We start from the raw sequence: 24558 nt of genomic DNA, 5'->3' as shown, positions 1-24558 counted from the left end.
GCGCACCAGCAGGGCCGGACGGTCTGAAGACATGTGCCATGGCTGACAGGAACTCCAGCAGCTGGGCCGGAGTCGCCGATGGACCCGGAAAGGGTTGGTAGGCCATCGGTAACTGTGGCGGACCCGCCGGAGCCGCGCCACCCACACTCTCAACCGCATTCGGCGACCGGCTAGGAGAAGACGAAGAGCGACGGTGCTTCTTCAACTTCTTGTGCATAGCCTTACCTGACTCAGAGTGCGAAGACTTCGAATGATGGTGATGGCTCCGCGGCCAGTCCCTTGACCTCCCACGGGACCGGGACCTCGAACGGCGCCGAGCCGACTCCCAGGCCTCCAGCCACTTTCAGAACCGCTCCTGCAAAGTTTTCGGAGCCATGGCCCGGCAGTGGGGGCATGACTCGGAGTCATGGTCGCACAACAGGCAGTAGAGGCACTCACAGTGCGGCTCCGTCGCTGACATCATGCGGGGACAGGCCACGCAAGACTTTAAACCGGTCATCCCAATGCACCTTTTAGATGAAAGTACTGAAAAACAGAGACAAAATGTCCCAAAAAACTCAGTCAAAAAGTGACTGGGGGTACTGCTCTCTCCGGATCTGCACTTGCTGGCGCGTATAAAGAAAGAACTCACGTCAGTGCGCGTCTAAGTGTCTAAGTGCGCATCTAAGTAGCTCCAGTGACGTCATCTTGGTGCCAATGACGCCAATGACGTACGCGGATCCAGTCTGATGCCTGGGAATATTCTAAGGTAAGGAATCTATAACTAACATGTCTCTTTCAGATTAGTTCTATGCAATAGCCGTGTTTGAGGATATTGATTATCCATTTGTCTGAGGTGACCTTCTGCCTCTCCTGGAAGAAGTCTCCTACCCTACCACCTACAGATGTTGAGTATGGAATGGAATGGTATGTTTGTTTTTTGAGTCATTTACTAGTTGGTGCAAGCGTCCCCCTTTGTGGCTACGATGTGCCTCTTGCTCGTACCCGAAAGGGTTGACGCAGTGGTGTCTGGTACTGCCATTGTTAAGTAGGTACTTGCATATGGCTTGCACCTTGAAAACTCTGACGTGTGGTGGTACCATGGTAGCTCCCTTTACCTACTGGACTTCTTGTAAGTGTGGTTCCTCTCCTAAGATGCCCCCTAAACTGCAAGGTTCCCAGTGATTTTGCTGTGCCATTGTCCTTTTTAAGCTGTTGCATGGTATCATTCACTGCACTCCCAAAAAGTGGTTCTCCATTAAATGGGATGTTATGTCTGCTTGGACCTCACAGTTTTGAAGCCTGACACCCTTAGCCATGCATGTGTTTTTGGGTTGGTCCCTGCCATCATCTGTCTACTTGCTGTGTCTGCAGTATTTAGTGCTCAAGTAGGTTACGGCTAATTTTTCCCTTCTTCTGCAAGGGCTGCTGCTCTTCTCTGGTACTGCTCTGGTAGATGCTGCATCAGCTTTTCCATCTCCTCCCAGTGCTGATAAGCAGACCTGTTGAGCAGGGCATTCAAATTAGCTATGCGCCCTTGTGTTGCTGCTCCTCTCTCAAACTTTCTCCCCATCATGTCCATCTTTTTAATGTCCTTATCATGAGTTGGTCTGGAGGTTGTTGGGACATTTGACCTTTTTCTGGCTGTTGTAGCAATAATAGAGTCTGCTGGTACAGACCCTCGATTATATGGTGGGCCTTTTGAAGAGTGTTTTCATTTCTTTTCAGCCGTAGGTTTTACTGACCTGCAAGTTGCAGGGTCCTTAAAGGCATCTCTTCTATGGTTCAGTATGCTTGGGAGTATGGATAGGAATTTACTCTTACTGTGGTATGGTAACAATATCTCTAATAGAAAACGTGCTTGAGATTCCTCCTCCTCCAACTGTACCCCATACTTGTCTCCAGCCCTCTTTATTAGCTGGTTATACAAGGCAATGTCATCTGGAGGCACAGCCCTCAACGGATAAATGTCTAACCCCTCCTCTGGGGAATGTGTCTCAAGGTCTTGATATTGTGTCTTGAGGTATTCTGACGCCCTCTGTGTCCTGGGACATGTCCCAGGACTCTGGGTCCTCTTCTTTATAGAAGATCTCTTGATCCTACTCCTCCTCCTTCTGTGGTTATGGAGTCATTGGGGGCTCCAGTTCTTCTGAGTTCTTGTTCTCTTTTGTCTGTTCAGTTGACGTTTTAGGCTAAAATCTGAATTATCAGAGAGGTGTCAAACTCTCTTTTTCTGTAGGATCGTGGCTATGTAGGCTTCTTCCGTCTGATTTTGACTGTGCGTTATTCCTCATCGAGTATCTCGTCTATTTTCTTTTTGATGTCGAAACTTCTGGTGTCGGAGATTCACTAGAGACTTTTTTGTCGTCCTTCGACACTGTTGTCTTTTCGGCAGCCCGTCGACCAGCGGTATCCCTGATATGGGATCCGAGGGGCTCTTTGGTCCTCTGCTTGCCTTCCGTCAGCAAGATTTTCAGCGCCAAAGCAGCTTTGTTTGAGACTCGCCCCCTCATCAGTTTTTTCGATGTTACCTGTTTCTGTTTTCTTTTTCGACATCGATGACCCTCATTTTGACATCCGAGCCCTCTCCTTCAGCGATGTTGTCTTCCTCCTTGCTTCACAATCCCAGGTCTCATAGCAACGGAGTCTCCTTCTGCCCCTGCATGGCACATTGTGCTTGCCTCTGTTTTTCACTCACTTACAAGTCTTTGGTTTCAATTCTGGCAGGCCTCACAGATGACGCTTCTGTGGTCTATTGGAACGCAAAGGTTGCACAGCTGATTGTTATCCTTTTGTGCAGACTTGTGATTGCACTTTGGGCAGAATTCAAAGGTGTGTTCTCCATGTCACACAGAGCAGGGGGCCCCCCCTGTCCAGATAATCCCTGATCTTCCTTTGAAATGATGCCTAAAGTCGTGTGAGAAACCTTTAAATCCGATCCCCGTTTTCCAATATTTTTCACCGGTACTACATGTTCCCTGTGGCTAACTTTTAAGCGGATCTTCTTCTTTCGCCAATTGGAGAGCCTTCAGCAATGCTTCCAGACCCAACTACGTAAAAAAGATTCTGAAGCTGGTGACCTCACGTGGAAGCTTCTGTGGAGGCGGACTATAACGTCAGGAGAGGGTGGATTAGACACCAAACTGGTGACAGTCGACACACCCAACAAAAAGAAGAAAGAGAAAAGGGACTAAACACAATGGAGAATTCTGGACCCAACCACTACATGGCGGATTAACGCACAACATGTTAATTCAGAAAAGATTTGTGCTGCAAAACTGTCAAAGCTCGCCCCTGCCACTGAAAAGGGACTGAAGTTCACTCAATATGCATCCATATAATGTGAACCTGCTTCTTGATCTTCAAAAGTTCAAAATGCTTATTATGGTGCAGATAATGATAGCAGTTCTGGAAGTTTTCTGCGCATGTTCATTTGACTTACAGAATGCTCATTTTCACTTCCATGTTTGTTGATGTCATGGACAAAATCTTTCATTTGTCACATGCACCTTCACACTAACACAAAGCACTAGTCACTGGTTTCAACGCTGCTCCATTAGTATTCAGTAAACTGCCTATTCCACAAGTGGCCATCTTACAGAGTCACATTTTCATAGCTATACTTATTTGGAGAGAGACTTGATAACAGTATCTTTTGAAGAACTGGCTTCGTTCAATTAGGCCTCGGTCTTTCAGACTACTGAATTTTATATTTCCACTTTTTTTTTTTAAACTCTTTATTCATGACTGTATTCAGATAGTACATTGTACATATATACCTCATAGATATCATACAGTCTTTTCTCGTTTTCTCCCCTTAAACTATAGGCATTTGACTTATTGTCTCACATAACTGTGTTCATACAAGGCGTTACTGACTTCATATCTTGAGCAAATGTAGAATAATACATTCACATGCGCGGGTCTCTTCCAGTAATATCATTGTATCCATCGGTCTTAGTGTAACATTGGACCCACATAGTCAAGTCGTAGCCATTTCCCGTCCCACCCAACACCCTCCCCTCCCCCGTACGTCTCCTGGCATCTCCACCCATCTTGCACGGTCACCATTGGCCTTAGATGGGAAGAAATTCACCACTAATTGGCGTGTCCGGAAAATTATGCTCGTCGTCGTCTAGCAAACCTGCGCGCATCCTGGGTGAGGCCCTATTCTCAGTCTCCCTTACTCCAGTCCAACAGTCTCAGTTATGCAGTCCCCGCCTGCGAGGGCGTCAAGTCTATATCCTCTAGCTACAGCAGCATCCTCTCCCAGTCTTGTGCAATTGGGTGTTTCCGTAGCCCTCGCTCCTCTTCTCTACGCAGAATTACACTCTCAGCCCTACCCCACTTTAACACTTCAGATCGCCAAATCACTACAGTTGGGGGTCTTGCAGACTTCCACTTCATGGTCAAAGCTCTGACCGCCAACAACAGCGCCAGGTCCGTGAGTTTCAGTGGGGCTTTATGTCCCTTGGGTCTTTTCCTATGTCCAATCAGGCTAGACATTGCTCCCTCCAGTATCTGCATGCCCGTAACAGTGTGAAGTATGTGTCGGATCTGTCCCCAATACTCACTTAGGCGTGGACAAGACCACATCATGTAGACAAGACCGGCCCCCTCAGCCTGACACCGAGGGCAGCAGTGGGAGGAGGCAGGGAACATCTTGTGAATCCGCAGGGGAGTAAGATATGCCCTATGCAGTACCATGGCCTGTATGAATTTGAATTTCACATTCCTGGACACCCTTCTGGGGTGTTCCAGAACGATTTTCCAGGCCCCGTCCGTCAGAACCTCCCCCGTGTCTAGCGTCCAAGTGTCTCTAAGTGTCTTAAGAGGCATAGCGGCATGTTCTCTAATCCCGGTGTATAGCCACCGCACTAAGTGCCCCCCTGTCCCCATGTAGTGGAGGAGATGTACTAGTTCATGTTGCATGGGTTTATTGCGCTGCGGAGCCCATGTTCGTCGTATGTAAGACGATACTGTGGCATGTAGGAAGTATTGTCGTGGTGGGGCCCCAGTGGTCTGTATAAATGAAGCATGGTCTAGGAGTACGTCATCCCCGAACAAGTCTCCTACCCTATCCACTCCCGCCTCCGTACATGGTCGCAACCTGTGTTGCGTCAGCCGTCCCTGTGGCGTTGGAAGTCCCAACAGGGGGATATTGTTCGCGTAGGGCTGGGCTGCCGACGTGTACGTCAAAGCCCTTCGCCAACACATCAGAGCGGTGTGTAAGAGAGGATGGCAATCTCGGGGTATCTTGGCCCCGGGTAATAGGAGGGAGGGCAGCTCTCCTCGCGCTATCTGGTCGCTTGTAATATCAATTTCGTTCAGGATCCTATCCGCTACCCAGCGTGACAGCCATTGCAGTTGACTCGCGTAGTAGTAGCCGCGGAGGACCGGCACTCCTAGCCCTCCCTGTCTGGTACTTATTTGAAGTTTTTTTAGACTTATTCTCCGCCGTCCAGATCCCCAAATGAGGTTAATCAGGATCGTGTTTAGAGTGTTAAATATGTGTTGCGGGAGGAGAACCGGCAGGTTTACAAAATAATAAAACATGCGGGGGAGCATCACCATTTTAGAAACCGCTATCCTTCCCATGACTGACAGCGGTAAGGACGTCCAGAATTGTACGCTACCGCGTAGGCCGGTAATGGCTCGCCTGATGTTACCATCAATCTGATCTTCCGGTCGTCTATATACGTTTATGCCTAGGTACTTGAACGTGGCCTGTGCTATCAGGATTTGGGAGTCACCAAATTGTATGTGGGAAGGCCGCCGCCCCTCCTGAAAGTAATATCCCACCGACTTCACCGGGTTGATCGCCAGGCCCAACACCTCTGCAAACCGGTCAAAAATGGCCGCTAGGGCCGAGTGGTTTCCTTCCAGGTCCTGGAGATATAAAAGGATATTGTCGGCGTATATTGATATCAGGTGGTGCGTAGCCCTGACGGGAATGCCCATTCCAGCCATCCTTGTCCTGAGGGCGATCGCCAGTGGCTCAAGAGTCAGGACAAACAGCAGGGGCGACAGCGGGCATCCCTGCCGGGTGCCACGGTGGATGTCGTAGCTGTCGGAGACGTGTCGGCCAGTGCGTGCTCTGGCCGTTGGGCGTGTATACAGTAGTCGGATCCACCATAAGAGGGAGTCAGGGAGTCCAAAACGTGTCAGGACCTCGAACATAAATGCCCATGACAAGGAATCAAAAGCCTGCCGGAAGTCCAGTGCGACACAACCGGCCCGAGAGAGGGCCAATGGCACGTCAGACATTAGGGCGTGGAGCCTCCTCGTATTTTGGGACGTGCTCCTCCCCGGTAAGAAGTCGCATTGGTCCGGGTGTACGAGGGCCGGGAGGTGAGCCTGTAACCGCAGGGCTATGATTTTACTAAGTATTTTGTACTCCGTAGAGAGCATGGAAAGAGGTCTATAATTAGTTAGGTCTAGAGTGTCCCTTCCGGGTTTTGGGATTGGTATGACTGAGGCTTGCATCGTCGAGACGGGCAGGTGTCCGGTCTCATACAATGTCTTATAGATTTTCTCCAGAACAGGTACCAAGGTTGTAGCATAGGTCTGATAGAATTCTACCGGTAGTCCATCTTGACCCGGAGTCTTGCCTTGGTTGAGAGAACGAATGGCCACTCTGATTTCCTGCTGTGTGATGGGTCCGTCCATCCCCGCCTGCTCGTCTCGGGACAGGACCGGGAAAGGCAGGTCTCCCAGAAATGTCACCATTTCCTCCCGGTTCACCAGAGGGGGGGAGGCGTATAGCGTACTCAGGTGGTCCCTGAAGGCTGCATTGATGTCCGACTGTGTAGACACGATTCTCCCCGTTCCATCCCGGACCTGCATGATCACTGGAGCCTCGGGGCTATCTCGTACCAGCCGAGCCAATAAAGCACCCGATCTGTCTGATTCGGCCTGTTGCCGTCGTAGATATTCTTTATGATCAATAACTCGCAGCGTCTCTAGGAGGTCTGCGTGTTCTACATTGTTTGCTTGCAATTCCTCCCTGCGTTCAGTATTTCCACCTGCTGCCGCCTCTAGAGCCTTCAGGCGGGCCTCAACATCGCATAGTTTCCTGTGGATTTCCTGCCTAGCACCCACGGTCTGTCCTATGGCTGCCCCCTTATCACTACTTTCATAGCATCCCATACCGTTAAGTTAGAGGTCGCCGAGTCCCAGTTCTCCCGGAAATAGTGTCCAGCGTATCCGACAAGGATGTGCGGAAGGGACCGTCTTCCAGCAGTAAAGGGTTGAGTCTCCAGGTGAGCACTGGATGTGGCACCCTCCCCCATTGTAGGTTGAGTGTCAGAGGTCTGTGGTCAGAGAAGGTTTTAGCCAGGTAGTCCGAGGACGCACATTTGGTTATCAGAGAGTTAGTGCATAGGAACCGGTCTAATCGAGTATGTAGGGCATGCACCGGGGAGTAGTAGGAATATTCCCTGTGTGTCGGGTGTAATGCTCGCCACGCGTCTGTCAGTCCCCATCCTTGGTGCCAGGTCCTGTATGAGTCCGTCAGTCTATGTATGCCTGTCGTCTGGAGGGGGGATGCGACCTATCCAGGTCCACGTCTAATATCAAATTCCAGTCTCCTCCCAAAATCCAAGGGATATCAGGCCAATTAGCCAGTGCTCGGCCCACCCTCGCGAAGAATGTATCCTGCTCAAAATTCGGGGCATATATGCTGCCCAGGACCACCAATGTGCCGTCCAGTGTACCTTTCACTAGGATATACCTTCCCTGATCGTCAACCTTTCTCTCTAGCTCAACAAAGGGAGTGCTGTGTCTCACCCATATGGTAGCCCCTCTGGAGAAAGCAGAGTATGTCGTGGTAAACACATTGCCTCTCCACTTCTTCCTCAGTGTGTGTGCCTCGGACTGTGTTAGGTGGGATTCTTGCAGGAATACAATGTGTACATGTTGTCGGAGTAAGAATGCGTGTATTCTGTGTCTTTTCTGTATAGCGCCAAGTCCCCGCACGTTCCAGGTAGCCAGTCTGTACTTCCCTATAGTGTCAGCCATATTCGGCAGGGAGTACCGTGGGATACAGTGCCCTCGTCTGCAGTACAGGTAATACTATCAATAGCCAGGAGACGTACTTCTGCCCACCCCAAACTTGAACTCTTTTGGCACAGCTTGTAAACACTGCTGTGCCGAACCATAATATGTAAACCATTACAAAACAAACATTGGTGCATACGCCTTTGGGGGGGTTGGCTGAGCATGTACCTTATCCTCATAGTCTTTCAGTTCTGCGCCGCCGGCTCAACGGCGCCGCCAGGGAAGCTTTGTTAGCAATAATACTTATCTGCCTCTGGGAGGGGGAGGAGGAGGAGAGGGGCCCCCCCACCGGCTATCATAGGGTCGTCTGAACCTACAGTAGTCCATTTTGGCAAAGTATCGGCTCGTACCCACTCTGAGGGAGGTACATGACATTATAGCCCACGCTCAGCCGCTAGGCGTCCCAGAGAAAGCAAACAGAGGGCATCTCACAACCACTGAGAGGACCCACACCCCCGCCCCTCACACCCCAGCCACATTCAGAACACCATTAAAGGATATCAATAGGACACTGAAGCCCAGGTTACTTCGTATTGGACAGTCACTCTTGTCCATTGTCCAGTAGTTCATCCGCCGCCCTCGGCGTCACAGTCGGAAATAGGACCATGCTATTTTCAGAGTCTGAGTGCAGTGTGCTGTCCTCCGTGTCCGTATTGATTGTGACATGTTCGTTCCGGAAGGAGCCCACCATGTCCACAGCTACCCTCTGGTCCTCCTTTTGCTGCGCCGCAGAGGGCTTGTGCCGTCTCGATTGTGCAGACTGCATGGGGGAGGTTCTGCCCGTGTGCCCGTGTGCTCCCTGGAACTGTTGGAAGACGCTCCTTGGGTCGCCTCGACGTCCATCACCTCGAGCCATTCCTCTACGTCCGTAGGACTTTCAAAAAAATTGGTCTTATTGTCATGTATAATCTAGAGGCGAGCCGGGAACAGCAGGGCGTACCGTAGGTTTGCCTTCTGGAGCCTCTTCTTGACCGCGAAGTAGGAGGATCTCTGCCTCTGCACTTGATTAGTGTAGTCTGGGTATAGCGAGATTCGCTGATTTTCATATTCTATAAGCGATTTCTCCCGGGCCTTTTGGAGTAGCATGTCTCTATCCCGATAGTTAAGGATCTTGACGAATAGCGGTCGTGGTGGTTGTCCTGGTCTAGGCCTTCCCGTGGGGATTCGGTGTGCTCGTTCAACACAAAAGAGCAGCGACAGACCCTCCGCGGTGACATGATCTCGGAACCACTGTTCCATGAACTCAGTTGCGCGGGACTCCTCGCTGCGTTCCGGAAGCCCAATGACGCGGATGTTATGGCGCCGATTGCGGCCCTCGGCATCCTCCACGCGCTCCATTAGGGTCACCTGTTCCTGTAGGTACTTGATAGTGGTAGTCTGGCCGGCCACTTTCGGGGTTATCTCCGCCAGCACCGCTCCCTGATCTTTCACCTTGTCAGCCAACTTGCAGTGGTCCGCTTTTAGTAGAGAGAGGTTAGTGGTAAGGGTTCCCATGTGCGCCTCCATGGCGAGCCTGGAGTCTCTGATCTCTTGTAGGATCAAATCCAGCTTGTCAACTGGTAGATCCCCAGCAGGAGCTTGGTCCGTTGGTTTCGGTATGGGCCCCTCCGCCAGGGCCCCCGGGGCTTGTCCCGCAGCCATCAGGCCGTCTTTCCCATCTGGGACCCTAGTCCCCTTCCGGACCATGGTAGTTTCCGTCAGGCGTGTCCAATGTCTAGGTGCGGGTTTCTCCTAGGGTGGCATGCCACGACTCTCCCTAGCCCTGCCGGCCGTTACTCTCTTATCAGGTCCTCAAGCCCTCTTAATGGGGCTTACCACGTGGCACAGGGGGGCCTCTCGGACCCTCTCAGGAGAAACGAATTTAGTGGCACCGTCCTATCTCTACCCCCGGGGTCCCTCCGCGGGAGGCCAGGCAGTCCAATGTTTCCCGGGGCGTCCGTGGGCTCCGTCTATTCCATCGGGCCCGGCCCCATGGTGTTGCAGTGCCGCCCGCAGCGGTCAGTGACAGCTCCGTTCCTGGGTTGCAACCGTCCCCGGTAAGGCCGAGATATGCTGGGAGGGGGGAAGAAAGAAAAAGTGGGGGGGGAGGCCCGGGCCCAGCAGCAGGGGTCTCCTCCGGGTGTTGGCTCCGCTCAGGTCCACAGGGCTCCCGGTGCCCTCGCACCTCTCAGGGTCTTCCGGTCTGGTTCTGGGCAGGGCAACGGTCCCCCGTCCCGCAGCCTGCCAGTTATTGTGTCCCCAGGGCCGGCCCCGTCTCCGTCGCCCCTCCTTACCGCCAGTGGCAGTGTAGGCGGGTCCCGAGTGGTCCGCTCCGGAACAGCTTCAGCGTCCCCCGTCTTAGGTGCCCTGCAGTCCAGGTGCGCCTCCTACTTCAGACCCCGGTCGCCTCTCAGGGGATTAGGCCGCATTCGCGGTAGGCTCCTCCTCTCCGTCCCCCCGGCCGTCGAAATCGCCGAGGCCGTCTGGATCCGTCAAAGTGCTCGGGGTGTTCAGATCCGCCCTCCTCAGTATGTCGGACAGCCCCGCAGAGGCTTTCCAGGGATAATTATGGGCCGGGTGCGTCTCACCCTCCAGGCCCCGGCCGCCGTCAGGGAAACAGTCCGCAGCACCGCCGGGCTTCGCCGTGCAGCCCCCTCGGCCGTCACGGATATCGGAACACAACCAGAGTGGTCAGGGAGTCCAGCGACATCAGGTCCGACCCTTCCACGGTGTCTAGTGGCCCCATAGAGGCTTATCCAGGATGTTTGCTTCCCGGAGGCACCGGAGCTCTAGCAGACTCCATCCGCCATCATGGCCTGCTAGCCACGCCCCCCTATATTTCCACTTTAAGGCCTTCAAAAAGGATTACATCTATCAAAGTTGTTGTGGACGCAAAAAGTGCCAGTGCATTCCCTGGCCAAGAGAGTGAAGTCCAATGAAGCAGTGGATCTCATCAAGAGCAGTATGCAAATTCATCTTTTTGGTTACATAAGCTTCTGGGTCTTCAGGCTTCATGCAACAGAGTGGTGTCTCATGCCAAGCTGTAAACACGCTCTACAAATTGTCATGCCGAGTCCTAGTCCATTGCAGTCCATCTACCTCTCCCACCATCTCTGAAGTGGTGGGCCCATGCTCTTAATCTCCTTGTGGATGGCCCCTTCATCCTTTAAGGGACTGGGATTTCAGTAGCCCTGAATTTGGTAAAGGAGTCCTGTGAGGAAAACGATCTCTCTTTGCATGCTCCCCTGTTGCTTTCCATTTGAAAATCTGAAATATTTGACTTTTGCTGCAGGCTGACTGATAAAGAGACTACAGTCTCATCCACTCCATAAGATGACATTCCCATGTCTATACTAACTAGCCCATTTTATGCAGGGAAGTTAGCAGAAGTCTGCTTATCATGTATCATTTAGGTCAATTATGAAAATTGTGAAGCAGTTTAAACATGTCAGTTAGCATAGAGGCTACATTGCAGTGTGAGATCTGTGCTGCAGAAACAGATATATGTAAAATCTCTGTAATTTCACTATTAATTTAAATTTGTATATGTAGGATTGCAGTCTACACCAAAACTGAAGCCTAGCTGCAACTTGGCTTGAAAAGTTTACATTTGTTATCCGGTCTGAAATAGTAATTTAACTGGATTATGTTTGAGGAATGTGGTACTGTGCTTCTGAAGTCCAATGTGTTTGTCAAATTTCACAAAGATTTTAAATATGAAATCCAGCATTTGAAATGGGGGATAGAAAACCAAGCTTAGCAAAACAATGGATTGAAAACATACACCTGACAGCATAAATCAGATGTCAGATCCAGGAGCAACTACCATAAATTTTTACGACAAAAGGAGCTTTTTTTGGACAGAGCGATTCAATTCTCGGGACCCACTTGAGCTAAATGAGGAACTACATTGGTCATGTTTCCTATGACAAAAAGAATTCATTAAAAGCTTGATAAAATATCTTAAATAAGGACAGGACAAAATATTTCAAGCATGAAAAATCCATATCTGACAACATCAACCATAATCCTTTGGAAATAATTTGTTTGAACCATACAATTTATGTAAGGGATTCATAAGAGCATAACATTAATAAAATAGTAAAGAAACTAGGTGTTGACAAAAAGATACCAAATTATATCTAAATGAAACACAAATGAGTTGAATAACATCAGAAATGAGATGTGATAGGGTAATATTAAAAGATGTACCATAAATTAAGATCATATAACAAAAGCACTAATGATCTATTCGGAACAGGAAGAGGCCTCAAAAGTAGTTACTTTGCGTGATCCAAGAAAAGATGCGATGGAAAGGAGAAGTACTGCTGGTGAAGCAGTGACTTACAGAATATTCATGTCTGCACAGTCAGCCATTACGGAAGGAAGAAAGTAAGAAGAGAACTTGCAAACAGATGTGGTATGTTGCATTATGTGGTAAACCTTTAGGGAATTATCAAGAGATTCAAATAAAAGGGAGGGTTTCGAAAACTGTAATATTTTTGTATATATAAAAAAGGACATAGGAAGTTGTTTTCTCAATTCAAACATCGGAAAGTTCTTCAGAAAGGACAGGAAGAATATAACAAGTAAAATGCACAGACTAGATGCACAGAATGTTGAACTGGGATGTGTTTTTAGAATTGTGACAGAAGAAAACTGGGTTTTGGGGAGATTCCTTGAATAATATACAAATATTTGGCAGCTGCGATTTGTTTCCCAATGTTTATGAGAACCGCTGGACGATATGGTTTCATATGTTCTATTTAGTGGTTGTTTATTGTAATATATTCGCTGAAGAAGTGTATCATTTGAAACGTGTAAAGATTGTACAAATTCAAAAAGAATGAGGTCTTAATGGCAAAGAGAATAGGTACAATAATGATAGAAAAATTAAATATGTGAATTAAATAAACAATAAAGATAAACCAACTCTGTTATGTGTATCTTGAATATTTATATATTAAGTGTGCACCTCTAACAAGGATAAACACTTTTGATTTTGACATATTTACAAGCCTGTGGGACATTAGGGAACTAGTGGTAGTGCCTAAGCAGTGTGCAAAAATAGTGAACGGGACTTCATCCCTAGTCAAAGATCACAAGCACCCAGCTTGCTGAAGGGCTACCTAGCAGTCCTATTCTCAAATGGCACAAACATGGAACATCAAGAAGGAAAGAGGGTCTTGAATTGCGCTCACCACTGTCTCATTTTTGACTGAATAGCCATGCTCATACCTAGATCATCTCTGGAAAAGGTCTTTGGCAGTCTCAGTCTCCAAAACCCTTCAGGGCATCCTCTCCTGTGGCCAGCACAAGGCCATAAATGTATTTGAAGTGTACTTTGCTGAAGTGGTTTGATGAGTTAGAGAGGAAAGGTGAGACCCTTGGCCACAAAGATGTCCTCAGTAATCTTGGATTTTTGCTCACAGAGTACTAAGAAGATATTAGTACCACTTGGTATGAAAACTACATCATAGTGCAGAGAAAGTGGGACGGATCAATCAATCAATCAGGAGTTTGTTAAAGCGCGACTACTCACCCGTAAGGGTCTCAAGGCGCTAGGGGTGGGGGGGGTTGGGGGGGTGCAGGTTCCATTCCATCAAGGAGGGGGTCTGACGAAGAGCCAGGTTTTGAGGTTTCTTGCGAAGATGGGGAGCGATGTTGTCTGTCTGAGGTGGAGCGGAAGGGCGTTCCATGCTTTGGCCGCGAGGAAGGAGAAGGAGCGGCCTCCCGATCTGGTCTTTCTGGTGCGGGGGACCACAGCGTAGGAAAGCTGGGCTGATCGTAGGGTCCTTTGGGGTGCGTGGAATTTGAGTCGGCTGTTCAGGTATGCTGGTCCGGTGCCGTGGAGGGCCTTGTGTGCGTGGGTGAGCATCTTAAAGGTGATTCTCGCCTCAACGGGAAGCCAGTGGAGTGTGCGCAGGTGCTGGGAGATGTGGCAGTGTTTTGGCAGGTTGAGGACCAGTCTTGCGGCAGCGTTCTGGATGTTCTGTAGCTTGCGGATGAGGTTTTTGTTTATTCCGGCGTAGAGTGCGTTGCCGTAGTCGAGTCTGCTGGTGACCAGGGCGTGAGTGACTGTCTTTCGGTGTTCGAGGGGGATCCATTTGAAGGTCTTACGAAGGAGGCGGAGGGTGTGGAAGCAGGAAGATGAGACAGAGTTGATCTGGCGGTCCATTTTGAGCTCGGAGTCCAGGATGATTCCCAGGTTGCGTGCGTGGTCTGTGGGAGTTGGCGGGTTTCCGAGGGCGGTGGGCCACCAGGTGTCACTCCAGGCGTCGGGGTTTGGGCCCATGATGAGTACTTCTGTTTTGTTGGTGTTTAGTTGTAGGCAGCTGTTTTTCATCCATTTGGCGACGGCTTCCATGCCTTCTCGAAAGTTGCGTCTGGCGGTGTTGGGCTCGTTGGATAGGGAGAGGATGAGCTGGGTGTCGTCTGCATATGACACGATGTTGAGTCCGTAGGTTCTGACGATGGGGGCAAGTGGAGCCATGTAGACGTTGAAGAGCGTCGGGCTGAGGGAGGAGCCCTGGGGGACTCCGCAGGTGATAGGTGTGGGGTCCGAGAGGAAAGGGGGGAGTCTGACCCGCTGCGTCCTGCTGGAGAGGAAGGAGCAGATCCAGTCGAGGGCCTTGTCCTGGATTCCTGCATCGTAGAGTCTGCGTATTAGGGTGCGGTGGGAGACTGTGTCGAACGCCGCTGATAGGTCGAGGAGGATGAGGGCTACTGTTTCTCCTTTGTCCAGTAAGGTGCGGATGTCGTCTGTTGCGGCAAGGAGGGCGGTTTCCGTACTGTGGTTTTTTCTGAAGCCGGATTGGGAGGAGTCGAGGATGTTGTGTTCTTCAATGAATGTGGCGAGTTGGCTGTTGATGGCTTTCTCGATGACTTTCGCTGGGAACGGGAGCAGGGAGATGGGTCTGTAGTTTTTGAGGTCGGTGGGGTCCGCTGAGGGTTTCTTTAGGAGGGGGTTGACCTCGGCGTGTTTCCAGTCGTCGGGGAATGAGGCGGTCGCCAGGGAGCGGTTGATGGTTTGGCGGAGCATGGGTGCGATGGTGTTGGCGGCTCTGTTGAAGATGTGGTGGGGGCAGGGGTCCGTGGGGGCCCCTGAGTGGATTGACTTCATTGTCTTCAGTGTGTCTTCGGTGGTGAGGGCTGTCCAGTCATCAATCGCTGGTTTCCGGGTGTCGGGGGTGGTTGGTGAGGGTTCAGTGTGTTGGTTGTCTTCGGAGAGTATGGAGACATTTATAGATTGGACTACGATCACCTACCAATGGCATGCTAGCCTCTCTTTTAAAAACCCTTGCTCAGCACAATGGTACAGCAAAACTGTTGACGAAGGACACATTGGCGCTTGAACCAAACAAGTAAGGACAAAACAAATGCCAGAGCCAGAAGAGAAAAAGCAAAAAACCTAGCAGACAGCTAGCAAAAAAGGTCAGTCTTCAAAGCCTTCCTGCAAATATAAACGTCATCGATTGGGTACCGTATAAGGAGGTAGGAAGTCTATTTCAAGTTTATGGTCCAAGGAGTCTGAAAGCTTTCACCACAGCAGCATTTCTTAAAGTGCTGCACTGTGCTAAGAGCAAGAGAGTCCGAGGGGGACATGGCGTATCATATCGAAAATAAATTTGGTGCTGGTTTGGTGAACAACGCAAACAGCCTTGTAATGATTCCATTAAGAGACTAGAAACCATGCAGCACCCTGCAAGATGTCGAGCTAGGGTTACATTTATGGTTGCCTAAAATAAGCCGTCATACCATATCTGATTACACTGAAGCTTTTTGATCTGGAACGTAGGCAAGCCAAGGTAGATGCTGTTAGCATAGTACGGCCAAAATAATTGGTTAGATTCTTCTGGGATCAATAGAAGAACCTTTCTTACAGTCTTTAGTGTCAATATGCAGACTCCACCACTATAGCTGAATCTGGTCTGCAAATGCGAGGCCCCTTGTCAAACCAAATCCCAAGATTTTCTTTTTATCCCACTCCATCAAATCGAGTTTCATGGGGGTGAGGCAGGGGCCCATAAAGGATGTGTTCCCAAAGACTACTCCCAAGTCAGAACATGGTAAATAGTATTGCTTTTCTTTAAAGGCAGACTCTCATCCACATATTCCTAAGTGGCATGCCTCATCATTATCACCCGTGAGGGTTTCCTGGCGCTTTGCAGGTGTGTGAGGCTAGTCCCGGGAGTGGGTGTGGGAGAGGACTCACTTGCTACCTGCTGTATTCCTCCACGCCCTCTACTCTGGCTACCATTCACAGCACTGCGCCAACCATACAATATGGAACGAAACTTCACCTGCAACCCAACCCCACCGTTCCAACGCCCACTACAACAGCACCAATGGCATCCAGCACTGCACCCGTTCAGGCAAACTCAAACCAGCTTCCATCCACACCATACTCCTCAATCTTATACATGCTCCTCAACACTCGCTCACTCAGCAAGTAACACCACGGCGATTGAGGACTAGCAGAAAATCTGCACTCTGGACCACCTCCTCCTCACAGAAACATAGCTGAACCCAGCAATGGCACTGGACATTGCCACGGCCATCCTTGCTGGGTACAAGGTCATCAAATAACAGCACCAACACAGGCCCAGTGGAGGAATTTCTATCATCTTGTAGGACAACATCAGCTGCACCACCTCTGCGGACACCAAAACAAACTACATGGATAACCTCACCTTCAAGCTACAAATCACAGCCAACTGGACCGTGTGGGACACCCTGGTCTACATACCCCCAGGACCACGTGTCAACTTCACCAGCAAAATTGCAGATTTCGTCGCTCCATCATCAACTCCAGTGCCTACATCCTCCTAGGAGACCTAAACTTCGACCTAAAGGACCACACCGACTCCAACTCAATCACCATCCTAAAAAAGCCTTGAAAAACGTCCTCATTCAGCGCATATTTAGCCCCACCCATGCCACTTGACACATTCTAGGTCCAGTTTTCACCTTTTTCAAAGACCGCACGATCAATAAATCATCTCCCAGCACCTGGACCGACCACGTTCTTGTCCGCTTTAATATCCACTTCCGCCCTTTCCGAGAACCACCCCAAGCATGCTGGCAATATAGCAGAAGACATTGAGAACTTCAGTGGATGGCTCACAGTCTATGCCAACACCCTGGGCCCTTGGAAACCAAACCCCAAGAACGCATGCTGAGGCCAGCTAGCACATAGAAGAACTCAGGATGACCAAACTGCACTGCAAGCAACAGGAACACGGGTGGAGAGTGAGTCAGGGAGCTACAGACAAGGATGTCTTCAACTCAGCCTTGAGGCGCCGCAACAAGCAAATACGGAACACCAAGCAGGACCTAGCAAACCACATAAACATCAGCCTTAACAGCAGCAAAGAAATCTTCTCCATCATCAAAGATTTGCCATCGCCTACAGCAACCACTAGCAACATCAACCCAACACAAGAACTATGCAACAACCTCTTTCTCAGCAACAAAATCAGACAACTTCGACTCTCAGCCTGACTGCTACAACCTTGCAGTCAGTCTATCAATCTCAAAAGAATTAACCTTAACCACATGGTATCACACCACCACAGAGGAGACCGTCACAATCATAAAGTTCATCCACTCTGGCACCCATCGGACCCAGGCTCCTAACACCCTCCAATAAACGACTCACCCCATCAACGTAGGCCTCACTCTCATACTCAACACCTCAATCAACACAGCCACATTCCTGGAAGCCTGGAAGCACGCAGTTTTCAGCACCCGGCTGAAGAAGCCCTCAGCAGACCCAGAAACACTCACAAAGTTTCGGGTGATCCCCTTCCTACCTTACATAGCCAAGGAGAAAGCTATCAACAGATGCCTCACAGCCTGCCTCGTCAATCAACGTTCTTCAACACCATGCAGTCAGGATATAGACCAAACTACAGTACAGAGACAGCTCTCATCACAGCAACAGAAGACATACTAGACACAGGAGAAACTGTGGCACTCATCCTATTGGACCTCTTGCAGTTGTCAACATGATCTCCCAACCCATCCTCAGACATCTGCATGACACAGGCATTCAGAGACCTCGATGGCTCTGTTCATTCCTGACTGGAGGAACTCAGTCAAACTATCGCCTTACTCTTCAGAGGCCCAGGAACTCCTCTGCAGAGCACCTCAAGGCCCCTACCGCCACCGTACCCTCTTTAATGGCTATATGATTCCAATGACCGACAACATCTGCGCCCAAGACTTCGATATCCTCTACTACTCTGATGCCACACTAACTATACTGTCTCTCTCAGACAAATCCCCCAACATAAGGAACAAATTCACTGCCTGCATGCCGGAAGTGGTCACCTAGATGAAGTCAATCTTTCTCGGACTGAACTGACAAGAAAGAAATTGGGATATTCTGTAAAAATGCCTCCCCATGGTACTCCACCTGGCGTCCTACTGACACACTCGCACCCCAAGCCGATATGCCAGAAACCTTGGCATCATCAACAAGCTGGGAATGTCTGCCCAGATCAGTGCCGTCACGGCGTCCTACTTCCACAAATGAAGGATGCTGTGAAAGATCTATAAGTGGCTACCGAACAACACCAGTAAGACCGTCACCAAATTCCTCATCATCAGCAGACTGGACTACTGGAACTCTCATTACGCAGGAATTACCAAACATTTCACACAAAGACTGCAAACTATCAAGAAAGCAACAGCTATACTCCTCTTTAATCTCCAATGCAGTTTACACATCACGTTACACTTAAGGGAGCTACACTGGCTCCCAATACACAAGCACGCACAGACAGGCGCCTCACTAACACACACTACACAGCCCACGCACAGCCGACTTGAACAGCAGCATACAATTTCACCAACCATCCAGGCACCTCCATTCAGCCAGACTTCTAGCACACATTTCACGCACTCACAGAAGCAGAACCAGAGGTGGAGCCTTCTCTTATATCGCCCCAAAAGCATGGAACAATCTTCTGATGCATATCAGAGCATCCTCCTCTCTTCTTGAATTCCGCAAGAAGTATAAGGCATGGCTCTTTGAGTAAGTCACCTCCTCACTCCCAGGGCTAACCACACACACCTGCACAGCATCAAGATACCTTCACAGTTGACAGTATGCTATACACAAGTATTATGCAACATAACAAAGGCAGAATCCTGCCCGATACAAATCCAGAAATCCTACTGATGCCAACACCCCAGAGAACTAGAGTGTCAAATGTTGCTCCATCATTTTAGTGATGACTTGAAGAAGGGTAATGGGCATGTAGTACTTCAGATCACTCTGGTCAAGGTTTTAGCTTTTCTTTAAGCTACCTTTTTAATACTTGAATCGCCAATATCAAATAGAATGGGCGATCAATTGAAAACGTTTGCCCTCAAGTCAGCATAGCGCTACAGGTTCAGTAAAGATCCTTCTCCTGGCAATTGTGGAGCAACAGAGTATCAATCAATCAAGTGCATTTGTAAAGCACTCGGCTACTTCAGAAGAAGCGTCCCGGTGCTAAAAGCAGTGACTGGGACAAATCGGGCTATCATGACTAATTTTGGTCAAAGAGTGAAGTTTTTAGTTCTTTCTTGGAGCAGTGCTTGGACTCGGGCATGGGAAGATCAAATGTCATCAACTGTCATCACTAAATCTCAGCAAATGAAGGTGTAGGGTGTGCCGGCTTGAGTGAAGAACATTGCCTTGCTGCTACATCAGTAGGTTCCCTAAAGGAGAAGCTGATCATAAGTCTTAAGGCTTTTGGCTCATGACCAAAAGTTCTGGGTAACACTCCTCGCTCAGTATGTGGGCCACTAAGATGACTTGCACTCGGTCTTTCCCAATCTTTTTCAGCACTCTGTGCAGGAGAGGTAGGAGCGGGATGGCATACAGTAGTCCTAATCCACAATGCAGGCAGAAGGCATCTGCTAGGGAGGACAGCCTTGTGAACTCCATTGTGCAAAGATTGTGAGACTCTACAGTGGCAAATAAATCGAGCCATAGTTCTCCCCATTGCTGCAAAGCACACTTTGTCATCTCAAAGTGTAGTTGTCATTCGTAATCGAGTAGGCAACATCAGCAGAGTTAGTTCAGTCTGGCTTTTAAAGATCCTGCTTGGTGTTAGTTGATCAGGGAGATGCCCTGAGCGTTCAGCCACTTTCAGAGAGGTAGCTCAAGGCGCAACACACCCGACCCTACTTCGCCTTGTTTGTTGCAGTATCACATGTGGTCGTGTAGTCTGTGAGATCCCATAACCCGTTCTCTCTTGATGGTCAGGAGAAACGCCTTCAGTGCCAAGTGAAGGGTTCATAACTCCAGCAAGTCGATGTGAAGTTGAGCGTCCGCCGGAGACCAAAGTCCTCGGATCTTCATCTATACAGATACGACCTCCCTTACCCAGCAACAATACATCTGTCACAACCATTAGCTCTGGGTGGTGTAGGGATAAGGGACTGCTGCCAGTAAAAATGCTGTCGAGCAGCCACCACTGTAGATCTTTCACAGTCTCCTTTATTGACTCTGACAAGTCCTCTTTCTTGCAGAGCGCACTGAAAATTCAGAGCTCACTGCTGAGCCTGCATATGCCATTTGGCATGGTCCAAAAGCAGGATGTAGGTGGTCAAGATGCCCAGAAGTCTCAAAGACGCTCTCACTGAGACCCAAGTCAAGGGTTGAAACATCTGGATCATACCCCAAGTGTTGACTTGTTGAGGCGGAGGGATGGCTCGGAAGAGCACCGTATCCAGGATGTCTCCAAAAAGGGGAAGTCTCTGTGAAGGAGTCAGGTTGATGGAAAAGCCCAGCGATATCAAGAGGTAAGCCATAGTCTGGAGGTGGCTTTCGCCTACTTGAAACAATCCCGCCTTTAGTAGCTAGTTGAGTTGTTGCTGGTTGCCCACCCCCCTCTTGATTTCTTTCTTGCTCAGTCGTTGCTGCTTCCCACTCCCCCATCCTGCGTCGTGACTTTTGCGGGTCTGCAGCCTGCCTGCTTTGACGTTGTTGTATCTTGTTATTTCATGTTATTATTTTCTGATCTCTGTTTCTTTAACGTGTGCATTCCTTTTGGATCTTTCTCCTCCTCGGTGTTCTCTCTTCTTGCTTGGTATGGCAGTTGCTTGCTAGCCTGGAGAGGGACACCAGCTGATAACTGTAGCTCATAATAAATATCTCAATTTATATATTTACTTATGTGGCCGCTGTGACTTCTTCAATACAACAGACGTCTCTTAGAGCCATTAATCTGTTAGTACGAGTCTGTTGTTCTCCCTAAGGGCTCCGCATGACACAGGATGAAAGGACGAAAGAGCAGGGCAGACACTATAATAGTGTGTTGGTCGCACTGGTCTCTTTCTCACGGACAAACTCGTGCGTTCTGTGATGTCCGCGTCAGCAGGAGCACAAGAAAAAAAAAGAAATTGACAGCCAATAGACACAACATAGGCGAGTGCTACTGGTTTTGCCCATGCTTGTTACAAGGCGAGGATGCACACTCATTAAGGAGGAGGGGGCGTGACTGCCTCCTAAGTAGTACCCGTTGGCAAGGTATAATAATAAATATTGATCAGTTTCCGGCCCTGCAATAGGACAAAGTATCGAGCTGAGAGCATGGACACAACCACAAAAGAATGTTCAGGCTCAAACTGAAGTTAAATTATTAAAGCAAAATATTTGTCATGGCAGCATTCGCTTCTTAATGTACTTTGTATTTGATTTAAGATGAGAAAGTAGTTTTCTGTTTTTGAGACACCCCAATTCCCAAAGCAGAAAAAATATGATATTGTCAGAATTGAGTCCGTTTACATTACAAAACCACCTGAAAAGGATCGAGATTTTAAAAGCAAGCACAGTGGTCGAACGGTTATGAAAAAAACCACTTGTATTTCGATTGAAAGCGTGTGACAGCGTGCCCTTCTGACGGCACACTGGAGTAATTGTTGATTTGATCTGCTTTTCGGTTTGGGAAAATCGCAAAAAGTGGAAACGTTGCACGGTTTTTATAAATAGTAACACATAGTATCAGCGTCATGCATTAAAGAAGAGAGAATCCCTTTGGAGTGTAATGTGCCATAAGAGTAACTGGGCAGCACTAATTGGAGTAGAAAGAACAAACAGCATCACACACAGGATTTCTGCCCGTCACACAAGCCTGCTCTGCACAGGCGAACCTGCTTTATCTGATCTGGCTGCACGCCAGCCGTGGGCAGAACCTCCTGACAGCGCTCGGCTGACACTCGTCATCCCAGACTTCCCTCTTCACGACAACGCTTCTTGCTGAGAAAAGTACAGTGGAACCGAGTAACGGGACACGCAAGGCTCCCAGAGACCTAAACAAACACCGTCAAAGAGGTAACTAACTTCTTTTTAGTTTCTTTACAATTCTTTACCAACCATGTATTTAAAATCGTAGAACAAGACGAGTGGATATATGCGACGTTACAGACATAACAGCTTTATGATTCAATATCTTGTAAGAAACAAGGTTTTAAAAAAACATATTTAGCAATAAAAAAACTGTTTATCTTAAAATCGGACATTGATACAAGCCTTAACCACACCAGTCCAGCAAAGGACACTTGCCGTGATGGTCACAGATTTTCTAACAATGTATGTACATTGCACAAGTATTCACTAGAGTTATGTTAGTACTTCAAAGTTACAAAACCATCATATAAATGCCATGAGATGTAAATTACAATATGGGCTTCTGCTTTATGTCTTAGTTTAGACAAACGGAGCATTGAAATATGCACAATGTATAAGTGGAAAGACTCATTAGAATTTTAGAATCACCGAAATGAGAGTAATCTCACGTTGCTTTTACATGTATTGAGTTTCATACCAATATGTTGTTTATGAGATCTATTTTACATTCCAGTGGAAAAGTGGGTTCTAGCTTGAGAAGCACCAGTAACCACCAGAGGTATTAATTCCAGACTATAAACAATTCCAGCCCCCTGCTCTACCAACATCCAGGTTTCTATGAATCAAAGTTCTTTGAGAAGACGGCATGACATCCAATGATGACCCAATAACAGCAGGACTGCCCCAGACAATACTGGAACAGAAGAACCTGGTAAAATGCACATATCTTCACTTCTATATGCGGTGTGCATGATCACGACATGCGCTGGCTCGGTAGCCACCAACATTTTGCTGCTAATTTTAATTGCCTCTCATCGGAAACTGCGAACAGAGACCTGGGTATTGACTCTAAATCTGACTATCTCGGATTTGATTCTGGCAATAACCATCATCCCAAGCAGTGTATACAGTTCATTTGGTGGGAGTGCTCTCACAACAAACATGATGGTGTGTCGCCTAGCAGCCTTTTTGTTTGTTCTACTTCAGTTGTCTTCGTTACATTCATTAACCTGGATGACCATTGACAAATGTACAGAAATAGGGTTCCCGCTGCACTATGCCCAGCTCTTTACGGGCCGGCGGACGTGGTTAATCATCTCTGGACTGTGGATCTACTGCACTTTAACTGCAGCTCTCCCATTTATGGGTTTTGGATACTATGTGTACAATGAGAATGCCAACATCTGCGCACCAAAGTTTAGTTCTTCGACAAAAGCATACAGCATGGTACTATTAATCCTTGGAATGATCATCCCATTAATTGTTATTTGTGTGCTGTACATCTCTATTGTTCACATTGCGAAACACCAGGCAAGAAGAGGGACATTTGTATGCAACGAGCATCACTGCTACTATGTGCCAATCAGGCCTTACTTCAGGAATACATTTCTGCTGGTCTCCTCTGCCCGTAAGTCAAATATTTCTTTTTATTTTAAGGGATAGTCATACTGATTTTACACATATTGGTAACCTGGGATTAGTGGGTTAACGACGAAGAACATGTAAATCACATTTTGTTACCACCAAGCATGCATTTGTTCAAGTGGGGGCAGACTGGGACAAACTTGAACCTATCAGTTCTGTTACTTTTCACTTTCTTCTTCATGCATCAGAATTACTAATCGTCCACATCCCAGTAGTACACAGAGCCTCGAGCGAAGCAGTAGAATAACATGTCTCCTGCCTCTCTCGGATTTGGCCAGACCGGAGAGACACAAAGGAGTGCAGCAGGGCTCTTGCACTGCCAATCACTGCCTCTCCCGTAAGATTTCAAAGGGCAGTGTGAAATTTGCCTCAGTGAGAAATGCCGTCAGCATGTTCCTGTTCTCCACTTTCGCACTGAATGACAAAAGCCTCACCTTTGGGTGGATAGTAGCGGGAGGAGGTGAGAGGGACAGCTTTAAAGGATGGTGGGAGGTTGTCGGGTATTGATATTTAGACAGAGTAAGGGGTGTTTTACCAATGGTGTGGGTGAAAGGATGTCAGCTTTTAAAATAATTAGGCAGAGGTTGGAGTTGTTAAAAGTGGTAATAATAGTGGTCATGGTGGGTGGAAGAACACCGAGTATTTGTGTTTAAGCATGGGGTGGGTGGTTCATATGGAGTGGTAGAACGCAAGGTGTTTCTTTTATATTTAGATTCACTTACCCTCCTCGCTTCCTATCCTTTGTAACCCTTCTGAGAGAGAGAGGGGAA

The 24558-nt window shown here is 48.5% G+C and overlaps 2 protein-coding genes across 5 annotated transcripts in view; one reads left to right on the top strand and one right to left on the bottom strand.

Annotated features, from left to right (window-relative positions):
• SEC23A (SEC23 homolog A, COPII component) overlaps positions 1–24558 on the bottom strand; it is an 891592-nt gene that overhangs the window by 387744 nt on the left and 479290 nt on the right. The gene's annotated exons all lie outside the window — the stretch shown is intronic.
• LOC144781109 (adenosine receptor A3-like) overlaps positions 22227–24558 on the top strand; it is a 46682-nt gene continuing 44350 nt past the window's right edge. Inside the window, exons 1-2 of the mRNA XM_078659765.1 lie at positions 22227–22348; positions 22878–23771. Coding sequence (XP_078515891.1) covers positions 23081–23771 — 691 coding nt within the window. The 5' untranslated portion in view covers positions 22227–22348; positions 22878–23080. The remainder of the gene's footprint in view (positions 22349–22877; positions 23772–24558) is intronic.

This window comes from Lissotriton helveticus, chromosome 9, assembly GCF_964261635.1.
Source record: "Lissotriton helveticus chromosome 9, aLisHel1.1, whole genome shotgun sequence".
NCBI lineage: Eukaryota > Metazoa > Chordata > Amphibia > Caudata > Salamandridae > Lissotriton > Lissotriton helveticus.
Note: the sequence above shows the minus strand (reverse complement) of the source record. Positions and strands in the feature narration are given on the sequence as shown.